At 38.9% G+C, this 12,370-nt stretch overlaps 1 protein-coding gene across 6 annotated transcripts in view; it reads left to right on the top strand.

The window, feature by feature from the left end:
* LOC110835994 (ubiquitin carboxyl-terminal hydrolase 48) overlaps positions 1-10,438 on the top strand; it is a 243,598-nt gene extending 233,160 nt beyond the window's left edge. For all 6 annotated transcript variants that reach the window (XM_087349123.1, XM_087349129.1, XM_087349128.1 and 3 more), the window contains one exon: positions 7,507-10,438. In XM_087349123.1, the coding sequence (XP_087205249.1) occupies positions 7,507-7,526 (20 nt within the window). In that variant the 3' untranslated portion in view covers positions 7,527-10,438. The remainder of the gene's footprint in view (positions 1-7,506) is intronic.
* The last annotated feature ends 1,932 nt before the right edge of the window (positions 10,439-12,370 follow it).

Here is a 12,370-nt window from a genome sequence, read left to right as displayed (position 1 = left end):
CAGAACACTAAATAAAAAAATAACATTTACATTAAGGTCCTGTATATTGGATTTTGTGAATGCTGGATGCATTGTCAGTGATTCTGCGTTGATTTTGTTACAACGTTTTGTTATTTCTGTTACATTATACTTCACACATTTATACCCCTTTAGGATCTGTCACACACTCGTCGGTGTACACTGGATCCGACACCTTCACGTTTAATGCCATGTTTTCATTCATTTCATTGCCCTTATGAAACTAGACATGTTCAGATTTATCTGGAAAGTGCTGCGTGGCGTGTTGTGTACTTAAACTGGGACAGTTTCGTCTTAGGAAGACTTGTCTCGTCATTGGGATTTTTAACTCCGCGGATGACACCCTAACAACTGTTAAAGAGTTTTCGGTCGAAAGCCTAGAACTTATACCTCCATGTTTAAGTTATCTTGTCGTTCAAAGTTCCCAGAATTCTATTGCAACGGTTTCGAGAGTCGAATGTTTGTGTAATCGATTTGTTGTTTGTGATAAATTTTACAACGTTAGAATTATTCCAGAAAACTGGGCATTTATTTATATATATTTATATTTTACTAGACGATGGATAATATCCAAGGAAATTTTTATTCAAATGACTCTACACCATCGTCAAGAAGTTTTAGATTTGATGGGCATTTAAAGTTCTTATTTTATGAAATACAGATATGTTTTATTTTGAAATCGTTTAATGTTCATAGTAAACGCTGATTTCCTTTCTGTGCAATTTCATGTCGTTACACTTTTATTTAAGAATAACCCTGGCGAAGAACTTGAGTTTCCTCTAGTTACACCTTTCTTTACGTCTTCTTGGGACAGCGTCAGATTTGTAACCGATTTCTCCTGACCTGCTGTCCATGACCGTTTCCGATAACATCGATATCAGGAAATCAAATCACTCTAACTGCTTGTCAGAACTGCCTACTTTTATGTTACCCGAAACTTCATCACCGCTTTCACATTGGACCATATTATGAGCAATTTCAATTCAGAACACACCATCAATCATTCAAATCAACTAATTGCCTAACCTCATGTAGCATTGCTACCTTGAGAATATGTTGCAGTGAATAGTTTTCTTGCTTTCGTCATCCTAGGGTTCATCGTTACGTTTGCAACACCGTTATTGTACCCAGCCCCAGGTCACTTCACTCCAGTCCACATCTAGCAAACAGAACTAAAGATTATGGCTAATGAACTCACCTGGTCCTATTACTTTTAATAATATTTTACGTTTCCTGAAACTAGTGAGTAATAAATTTGTAGATAACAGGATCATAATTTTATATTTTGTGATGTTACTTCCTACTGTAGCAAATTGATTCAACTTTATACAACGTAGGCACACCTGTAACATTTTGGATTAATGCAAATTAAACAAAATGGGAGACATCTATGTACATGGCGTGGGTCTTACAGAACTGAAAGGTTTTACACAAGTAATTCGCTAAACAATGTCAATTAGATTGAATTGAAGATCGGTTTCTGTTCTGAATGTGATGAACAAGTGAATAACTGCCGAATGTTGAAAGAATTGTTTGTATCAGTAGTTAGTTCCGTCGTGGGCAATTCATTTAGTTAATTCGCCATTCGATTAGTTAGTCATAATCGGTCCGTCAGCCAGTTTGATAGTTCTTGTTCAGTGAATGATTCGGTTAGGTGAAATTTCAATAGTATTAAGATAACTGTCTTCTGGGTTGTAGCGCCTTGTAGTCTGATAGTAGTTTTCCGACGTTTCAGAGGACTATCGCCTCATCCACCTCTGAAACGTCGGTAAACTTCTGCTTGAGTTAGTTTGTGTGGGTTTATTTCAGTTCGTTTATCTGTCATTATATTATTTAGTAACTCGGCTATCCTAAGTAGGCTTCTAGTAATTGTAAGGAAGTTGTTAACTAATTTGTTAAGCGTGTTAAATGTTACATTCCTTGGCCTAAACGTTTATGATGGATTTGATTAAACAGTTAAGTTAGTCAGTGTGTGCTGTTCGCATCTGTTCGTACTCGACAGACCCCACTGTCGTTGTGAAGTGAACAATATCACACGGTGAAAATTAAATGGTAGAGGAATCACCAAATGCTACATAACCTTAGTTCGCATTGTGACCCTCTTCTGGCTTCGTTCTGCTCACTGATACAGACAAATTACAATCATCAGTTGACTAAAAATGGCGTCCACTTTGTTTCATCAATTTGCCCTCTTTTTTTGCCTATCCTCCGCTCCGTATCTCATCTATTCATCTCATTGTATGTGTCTTCGTTTCTTTTTTATCTCTCTCGCTCAGCAAGTGCTACCACCTCACTTCTCTCGCGTTTCCCGCTCGCTCTCTCTCTCTCTCTCTCTCTCTGTCTCACTCGCCATTTTTTCCCATGTTTCTACATATAGTAAGGTTAAGAGAAATTACCTCACTTAGGATAATCCTATTGTGTGACTCCAAGTTCCTTTCTTGTTCCTTCTAGCTTCCTTGCATTGGTGTCCTAGCTTTTATCCTAAATGAAAGAAAGTGATGGATCCATAGTTCAGTTATAGTAAGATTGATAGTAGAATCAATTCAGTTATTGACTTGTAGGCCTGTGTACAAAGAGGGACGTGATTTCCTTGCCAACAAAATTGAATTGTTCATTAATGGTGGGTTTAGAAGCAGTGGAAGGCGACCCCGAATTTGAATTTGAAAATTTTGTCGTACGCACTTTACATTGTGATTCTTCTCCTCAAAGTGTTATCGTGAAGGATGGGATTGGTTGGATATGTGGCATGCACGGAGAATAGAATTACATAAAATCTGTAGAAAACCTCGATGAAGAAGACCATTTGGGAGACCTAGACTTGGATGAAAGAATAATATTAAAATTTATCTCAGAAAAAAAATTGACATTTAAATGGAATTTTAATATGTCTGAAGTGTTCTATCTGATGATAGTATATTTAAATTGATGTTGCTCAATCTGTGGTTTTGTCCGTCGTCTATAATTCGGCTCAGAATAGGATTCAGAAACTTTGTCAGTTTTAGTCCTCAGGTGAATATGTGAGCATTATCTGTAAAGTAATTTTTTGAAATAAAATTCGTGAAAATACCCGAACCACTGAACCAGTGTTCATGACTGTCTTTTTCTAATGTTCCTGAGTAGGTACTCATACCTTTCACCTGAGGACGGAGACAGAACCAGCTTCCCAAACGTCGTCGGACGTGTCCAAAATATCAGTAACACAAATTGAGTTTTTTCGATTTTCTCAAAAACTTTCCATCATTCCTTATATTACACGCAACATAAAACATTTATCATTAAGATTCATGCTTCTCTATGAAACATTCTTATTTAATACGTATTTAATGAAATTTAAAGATAATTTATTGAGACTTTGTTCTCACGGCTGCGAGTATGAAGTTGTCTGTCTTCTGGGTTGTTACTTCGTGTAGCCTGGTAGACGTTTACCAAAGTTTCAGAGGGTCTTGCTGCCTTCATCATCAGGACGATGGTCGTGACCACATCTGAAAACTCGGTAATCTTCTACCAGGCTATACAGCTATAGATTCCTATGTGCATTAAATGCACATTAAGGTCAAGAGTTATGCAAGATATCGTAGAACATATTTGTAACATGGTTTCAAAATGCTGTAACCTTTGACCCTAGGTGCTAGCAGCAGGATTCTGTTTTTATTGCACTGTTCTGTCTAGATCTAGGCGACAGCTCCGTATGAAACTTGTGGCTGGCGAAGTGGAGCGGACGATGAGGCAGTCAAGTCACAGGTGTATAGCGTGATGCCTCACCCCCTGTCATTTGGAGCTATCGGGAAGCGACAAAAATGAATAGCTTTTGATCATTATGGGATTATGATGATGGTGTGGGCGGGTAATTTCATGCTTTGTCGTCGTTAAGTATGGGTACTGTGTCACGGGTACAATCCGCAGTGTGTGCAACTGACATATTGACCTTTTAAGGGCCGAAGTCTGATACGTATGTAGGCACGGATATTTATGTCTCTAGCTCCCTCTCGCGCTGAGTGGCCCATTTGTGTGTTAAAAATTCTGGATCACTGTCCAAATCACATCACCCAGGTCGCCTTTCTAACCCCCCCACCCCCACCCTCCCAAGCCGCTTCATGCGTGGGGCTTTTATGAATTGTTCTTACTTTGCTTAACGGAGTTTCCTAAACCGCGTAGATTATAAAGCGACGAACGAGAGATTTATTATGAATGAGGAGTGTGAAAAGATGTAGAATGAAGCTCTCGTGTATATTTCGAGTTATCAGCCTTTAATTTAGTTTTAAGGACTGAGGAAAATTATGGATGCGGTTAGGATACCTGCCCTCCGACGCCTCGGTCTTTCCTATAGCTTGCCGATGGTCATATGAAAGTGATATGGTGATATTCGCCGGAAAAAAAATGCCTGAAGAGGGAGAGAGCGTACATGTGTAAGTAGGACGGTTTTGTAACTTTCGACTTGTCACGAAAAGTCTTGCACCGGGGATATGTAGTTGCTATGATTGTAGTTTATCAGTCATTCCTTTAATAAGACATTCATTTCGTCGGTTGTTTAGTTATATACGTACAGATAATCAGTTGAAAATGGCTGTCTTTTGGGTTGTTGCGCCGTAGAAGTTTACCGACGTTTCAGAGGTCCTTGCTGTCCCCATCATCAGGGTGATTATCGCTCAGTAACCCAGAAGACAACCATCTTCATATTCGCTGTCGTAATAACCTGAAATATTGTCTGGGTAATTATTTCGTTACTAATTATAAAGAGGTTGTTGACGAATTTGTTAAAATTGTTTTGTTCAAGACGGGATTGAAAGATGGACATTCGTGAACGCTGTGATGAGCCTGTTAGTTGCTTGACGGGAAAGGATGAGAAATGAGAAACTGTTGATTCCTCAGGTGAAAATGACGCTCTTGCGCGGGGTTAGCGAAATTCAATGTCGATCAACCTTTAACACTGTACTGGTTCGTAGTGACTGCATCAAATACGCGGTTAGACTGTGTAAGGTTTTCAGTTCGTCGGTCCTGTGGCTGTACATTCATATTCCGTAATGATGAACTGAATATAGGTTTGGATTGTTGCACAGGGATGTGTTGGGGATACTTATTATGTCATTTTGTGTGTGAAGTGAAGAGGCATTACTGCAGCGATCAAGGTAAAAGGGTGTTTCACGGGCCGTGACTGATGGCGGGCCGTTAGTTATCAACCAGCGCTGTGTTTGTCGTTGTAGCTGCACGTCAGGACCGATTACGAACTCTGCGTCACTGGGTCTTCCTTCAGCAGTTGGGAGAAATTAATTCGTGAATAATCTGAAGGTGCGTGGTTTTGACTACCGGAAGCCACTACTGATGTTTGTTGGCGGGCACGGTCTCTCATGCGTCGCTCATATTTGCACCTCCTTCAGAGAACCCGTAACAGTTTCTGAACTTCGTTGTCTTTGTTACCAGATAACTTTAACAATCACTTTTCAGCGGCCTGGTGTGTGGAAGTGTTATCTGTAAGTGGATGCAGGTGTTAATCATGCAAGGCTAACTCGATGCTCCCGTAATGTGGCAGTGTAGAAGACGAAGACCTTTCTCTTTCTTCGACCTGTCTCCTCCACAGTTCGCCACTTTGTCTTGATTTTTTTTTCTTTTCCAGAAAGAAAGAAAGAAGAGTAGCCTGTAGTTCCCCTTCGTTCCTCTCATTTTTTCTTTACTTTTTTTTCTGTCTTCTGTGCCCCCTTTTTTGATCTCTCTGTTCCAGAAGGAACAAGAGAATTTTTCGTCCTTCCAAAAGACCGAATTTTTTGTTTTCGTCTAACACATTCTCGACGCAAGAGCAAATTATCAGTTGTGATCTCATGGCGCGAAGGATCAATGGGACATTCTAATTCTAATTCTAATAGAAAAAAATATTTAGAACAGTTCCTCAGTGGATGTACTAGTCAGCATGCTGTGCGTGGTTTTTAACCGTTTTAAACTCAAGTGATCTGTAACTAGAACTCAGTTTTGTGTACGCACAGTTGCATCGTGGGATTTGAGGATGGCACGGCGGTGGAAATATGGATTTTGCTCTTGTTAGTTGTGACGCCATTTGATCTTACAAATGTTTCGGAGGAACGTCATGCATGAATCGCTTCTTTCATATTGATCTCGAGTTCATCCAAAGCGGCGAGCCGCGGCTGTAATACGCGACTCTTTAGACGACCCAACAGAGAACAGCCGGGAGTTGAGAGAAGTCGGGAGATCTTGGTGGCCGTTTTAAATTACAAAACCGTGAGATTAAACGTTGCGGGATCGATCATCTTGCGCCCCTCCGTACTCATTCGTGTGGAATGCGATGTGGCGCCATCTTGCGTGTGTACCAGACCATACTCCTTTGCATGTTCAACATACTTGTGACCATGAGAACCTTCTCACATCTCGCATTGTTGTATACTACTATACATAAAAACGTTAGTCTTCTATGCCGCTTATGTTTACATAATTTTAAGCTTAAAAAGGTCCGAGGTAGTGGTCTAGGGAGGCTTTCGGGTTCCGTCATATCATCATTCTAGTTACGTGGAGTTCCCTTCCTTGTAAATTCCTCTCGTTTGCCATCAAGTTAACAGTGTTTGCAGTTTACTGCTCAGCCATTATCTGTGTCACCCTGCCGCACTCTCGCCCTTTCCTGCTTCTCCTGACGATGAACCAGATTACCTTCGTACACAAAGTTTTGTAGGCATTTTCAAAACGTTTCGCCCCGAAAATCCGCCTTTCTGCGACTTTAATTCTTAGTTATAAATGGTAGCAGAAACGTGAGGGGTTTTTGTGCCATGTCCCAGCTAAGTCATGAGAGTACAGTAAGGACGTATAAACATGAGTCTCAATGGTGGAATCAGGGGCGTTTTCGCGACCTTACTGATTAGAGTTTTATTCTGAAACGAGCTGTCTCTTTCGTTACAAATAAGATGTTTAAGAATTGTCAGTCGTTGATGGGAGAAACGCAGGAGAGGAGGAAATTGAAGGATAATGCGATGATTAATCGTAGCAAAATTGATTGGCTGTATGGAATAATGTCTTGATTTTAGTTGTATTGAAACTTTGGCTTGAACCACCAGCGGCAGATTGTGAAGTTAGGTAATGAGTTAAGTCAGAAGGAACGTAGTTAAGTGTGCTACTTGATTGGTTTGATAAGTTTGTGATTTAGTTAATAATTACTACTGATACATAAAGACGATGTGAAATACATTTTTGTTGTGACTGTACTAATTTAATATTTTGGCAGATAAGTGTAGTAGATTCCGAATCCTTGTATAAAGTTTGATTTTACAGGTAGTAGATTATTTATTACTGCTCGTCTTGTCAGTAGTAACACTGGACCGATTATGGTCTCTTGTGAACACGATAATGAACTTTCGGATTCCATAAAATCTCTTATCTAGCTTCTCAAGGACTTTTAGAAGGCTACAACAAGTTAGTGTGTACTATATTAATGAAAATACGGACATTTTTGAGTGAATAGTTTTTTTAACTATGATTTCTCTTCACTTACAGGTACAGAACTCTTGAAGTGAAGACAAAATATCTCAGAAAACCAACAGACATCAGTGAAGAAACTTCAGTTATTAGTACTTCATTCTTTCTACTGCTTAATAATTTTATTTAGTGTTATGTTTTTATAAGTACAGTCTTATATTACATCCTAAGTGTAAAAAAAGTGAGTTCATTACTTTCTGGCAACTCAAAATATAATTTACAGTGTGGTGCATATGGTATTTAAATGTGGTTTAGGGTACTTCACGGTTGACTGAACAAAACACTGACTCGTGGTTAAAGTATATTTAAATCAACACTGAAATAGGCCAGAGGAACTTTGCATTCGTTAAGATATGAGCCTTAACTAAGCTTTATATGTTTATTTTATTGAAGTAGTAGTGCGTTGTCGTTAAGTAATCAGAAATAGGCGACCGCTGGATTTTGGTTGCCAGTGACTGACTGTCCATTGGGTACTCATGATGTAGCCAATCCTTAAAGCTGTTCATCTAGTCACGGCGTCTAAGAATGTAGGGGTTTTACCCCTGTATTCCCCATACTCCTTCATTGTTTGTTGCTTAAGCGTGACACTGACTCTGCTTTTATAATACGTCATAATCTGTTATGCATTTTGCGTGAGATATAAGCTAATTCTTGTTGGTCTTAATCCGTCTGAGTATTTTAAACCACGACGTTTCGGAAGCTTGTTATACTTTGGATTTAAAGTGACCGGTGTGAGAAAGACCCATCAGAGTAGATATTTCTCCTTGCACTTGTAACCTGAAGATGGAAATAGAACCTACTTCCGAAACGTGATTTAAAGTTAAATTCTAGCAGAATTGTTATACACAATGAGTCGCAGCGTCCTCAGAAACATTTATTATTCGTTTCAACTTCGTAGTTATGAAGGTGGGAAAAATCATGTATTCATTTTTACTGTTTGTTTTACAGAAATAGGTATGAATGTAAAACTTCGTGTGACATTTAAAAATACATTAAACATTTTAAAGTTTAAAATTACGGCTAAGGAGAAACATTGGGTTGTTGTAGAGCGTGCACGTCGCGAGGATTGTCTTGCTTTTTTTACCGTTCAGCTGATAGATATGGATAAAGGTATTAACATGTGCTTCTATGTTAAGAAAATTAATTGTTTTGTTAGTAAATTTGTGGTTCTGAAATTGAACTCAGTTTGTTTTAAAATAAATCTTTTGGCGAGATCTCGGGTTCGTACGGCGGAAAGTACGATGATGGCTGTCTTCTGGGTTGTTGCGCCGTTTAGTTTGGTATAAGTTTACCGACGTTTCGTGGGTCCTTCCTGTCTCCATCATCAGGGCGATAAGTAACTCGCACTCGAGGAATCAGTTTGAAAATGAGATCCTTGTTGGGATCAGTGGGGAAGAGTGTGAAGATCGGGTGGAATTAAGGTAACCATTAGGAGAATGGCGGACCACAATCTGGCCAACTTACGCACGAGACTACACGACACATCAACCCAAAAGACAGCAATCTTCAAACTCGTCGCCGTGAGATTATTACGTAGGTGACTGTCGTCGATACCCTGAGGATGGCTCTACTGTCCGTCAGCGTCGCTAGAGACTCGTACACATCTACAAACAGTGTTGGAAAACAGTTTTTGAACACGTTTTGTCGGAATTTCGTCTGTATGCAAACAGATATTGGGTGGATCTTGTTTCTCGTTGGTAATGGAAAGCGAGATACGTTATTAGCAAATGTGGGCCTGTTTCTAAACTCGTTGTCAGTGTATCTCGTGAGCTACGGCCAGAGAAAGTGCTCAGAATGAACGCAAGGGAGAATACGTCGAAGCTTTATGTTTTGCAACCGATCATTTGTAGCAACATTTTAAAATCGGTTGTTGTCATTCTGACAAAATTTCTGAAGCCAACTCAATCATCTGCTTTGAAGTCTGCCAAAAGATTATCGCCGTACCTCGTCCGTTCTTTGAGAAAGTGACTGAAGTGGAACAGTGTTTGCCAATAGGCGGTATACAAGGCAAACAGAGTTTACCGACAGTGTTTGCAGGTGTGTACGAGCTTTAAAGTTCACATCACAGTTAATCAGGACACTCTGTGGTTAGGTTACACAAATCCCATCTTCGACCTCTGTCTGTGCAGCGCCATTTAGACAACGTATGGAATGCCGTGAATGAATGACCAAACTTCGCAGCACCATTTAGTTAAAACACCTTTTATCACAAATAAATGCACTAAAATTCATCTTAAACATGACATACATAATTCAATTTCTTGGGTATTTCAACTGGCCACTCTCGAAGGACTTTCCCCACCAAATCTTGTACGCATGTTTTCGTTTCCCTCATCCGAGATGCACGTACGTGTTACCGTAGCCTCGTTGATTTCGCTTCCCAAAAAGTAACATAAGAACTTGCCAAAGCTTGCCATTTGAGGTCCTGAATATGAGCACAAACAATGTGTGGCTGTGTGGAATGGAATTCTCATTGTGCAACCGCAGATACGTATCCATAAAAAATAAACCCCTTAAAGCCTAGCGGTAACTATATATACCACCTGCTTTAACAATCAGTAACACTGCATTTTGTGTTTGTGTGTCTCGTATGATTCTCGGTGTAAACGGATTATTTCCTTAAAACATCGTTAGTTAACAAATCCCGTCTTTGTCATTGAGTAGTGTGTTTTCTTTGAGGTACGGACTAAATTCTTAGGTGTTTTTAGACGAGTTTCGGCAACGAAGAGTTGACACAAAGGTCAATTGAGAGCTGCAGAAGAACAAAGAACGCGCTTTGAAAATATGCATACATCACATGGAGCACACCTGTCCACTTTGCTGTTTCCGAACACATTTAGGGCCTTACTTACACATCGTGCGCAAAAATATTTTAGCAACTACTTCACATGTTCTGTGTATTTAATCTGTTTATCGTATTGTGTGAATAAATACAAATACAAAGAAATTACTACTTGCAGACTTCACTAGTTCGTTTCATGGAAATTACAGACTGACAAATCTGAGGAATTGTTTAAATTACTAATTTATATCTGTCTATTATCTGGTCAACATGTTTAGGAGTTGATTTGCGGGGGGCGAGAGGTCAGAGGCGTTTTAAATGTATCCCTCTTTAATCGTATTAGGGCTCTAAACAACATGCGTTAAGCGGAGATTATTTTTTCTCTCTGTCCTGAATATATCTGTTGTTTAAGCGTTTTCATTATAAAATTTTACTGTGTTTAAAAATTATAAAATAATCGTTTGTGGCATTTCAAAACTGAGTACTTTGATTTAAGGTGGAAACGTACAAACAAAATAAAGTACTTTTAAATAACCCAACATGTAAGGGGTTGAAGTACTGTACCCTGATCGTGTTTAGTAATTCCATCCGCCTACTGTTATTTGTTGACAGCTGTTTGATTGCTTTCCTTTAATAAATGGTCTCGATTCCTGGGTGGCAGATTCATAAATATTTTTCCTTAAATGTTAGCCGCCATATTTTATTCACGTATTTGCGATCTCCAGCAAAGTGGAGGAAAAGTAGATGAACTTAACGGAGTATGGAGGTTCTGGTTAGAGGCGTGTCTGGTTTGGATGATGTCAGGTAACAGGTTTGTTTGCTTTGCTACCTGAGTGATGATTTAACATACTTTAAATTGCCACCGGAGACAAACATACTCAGAACTGTCAGGATACTGTGTTCCATGACTTAGGTTTATTTATTGTTACTTCAGTGGATTTAATAATCCAGTGGGCACATAAAATTACTATAGACACATAATGTAATTTGTATCGTTTCAAATTATGATGAGTATATTTGTGGGTATTTATACAAATAAAATAATGAATTATGGACAAAAATGTTTCCCTGCCTGATATGTTTCCAAAAAATTCCCGTCTTTACTCGATCATTTTAATGAGATCCTGGAGCGCCTGCTAGTTTTTCGGAAGGTCCTTCGTATGTGTCAGAGTGTAAAGTAATGGAGAGTTTTGTTCTATTTCACTCGCTAGTTTAAATAAAAGAACGGTCTTAGCCAGTACTTTTTTATTTTAAAATATATTTTATAGGGTGCTCAATCCAGATGTCCCCAGCGGTAACTAATCGGGCTTGAATTTTGGGAAGTGTGTCCAACTCTTGGTCAAAGAGCCTTCTTTATTGATTGAGGAGTATAACAGAATTCGTTCGCATTCCATGGATCTGTTATAGGCCCAAAAACATGGCACAGGGTTTTGTAAAGCGTTCCAGTAAAATACCGGGATAATAGGCTTTGGCCAAATGCCCTCCTCTTCCTTCAAAATCTACAAACATCGTTATAATTACGAAAACATCCAGGTTTTATAAAAACGCTTATATCTTTAAGATGCATATTTAGTCGCAATATTCTACCTTTCCTTCTCGTTTTTTTTTAAAGATCTGAAATATAAAATAAGTAATATTTTCCCCGCTGTTTCAAACAAACATTTCCTAGTGGTGGCGAATTATTATAAATATATTGGTAACAAATTTATGCACAGTGCGTTTCTAATCATTATGATTTCGTAAAAAGATTTTTAAGTACCTCATCCCTGTGTAATAGAATTTAATTTTAATACCCTGCCATGGTTACGTTTGTGTGTTCCACTCAAAACTTGGCATGCACTGAACGAACACTTTTGCTGATGCAGGACACTGGGCAGGCTGAGATGCGTGTTAAATTTGTTTCTCGAAGTAAACGCACGTAATAGGTATTCTAAATTGGGATTACGTTAATTTTAAAAATTAATAACTAAGTGGAAGGAGTCGATAGTTCCGAAAGAGTTCAGTTGACGCAGTGTTGTTTCAGTTATGTTACATGCAGATGGTTTTGCACTCCCTTGTGTGATAATGCCATGTTATTACCTCTGCATTGCAAGTTGATAC

This window comes from Zootermopsis nevadensis, unplaced genomic scaffold (genome assembly GCF_977971745.1).
Source record: "Zootermopsis nevadensis isolate Lab colony 2312 unplaced genomic scaffold, Znev_1.0 Znev_ptg000015l, whole genome shotgun sequence".
Lineage (NCBI taxonomy): Eukaryota > Metazoa > Arthropoda > Insecta > Blattodea > Termopsidae > Zootermopsis > Zootermopsis nevadensis.
Note: the sequence above shows the minus strand (reverse complement) of the source record. Positions and strands in the feature narration are given on the sequence as shown.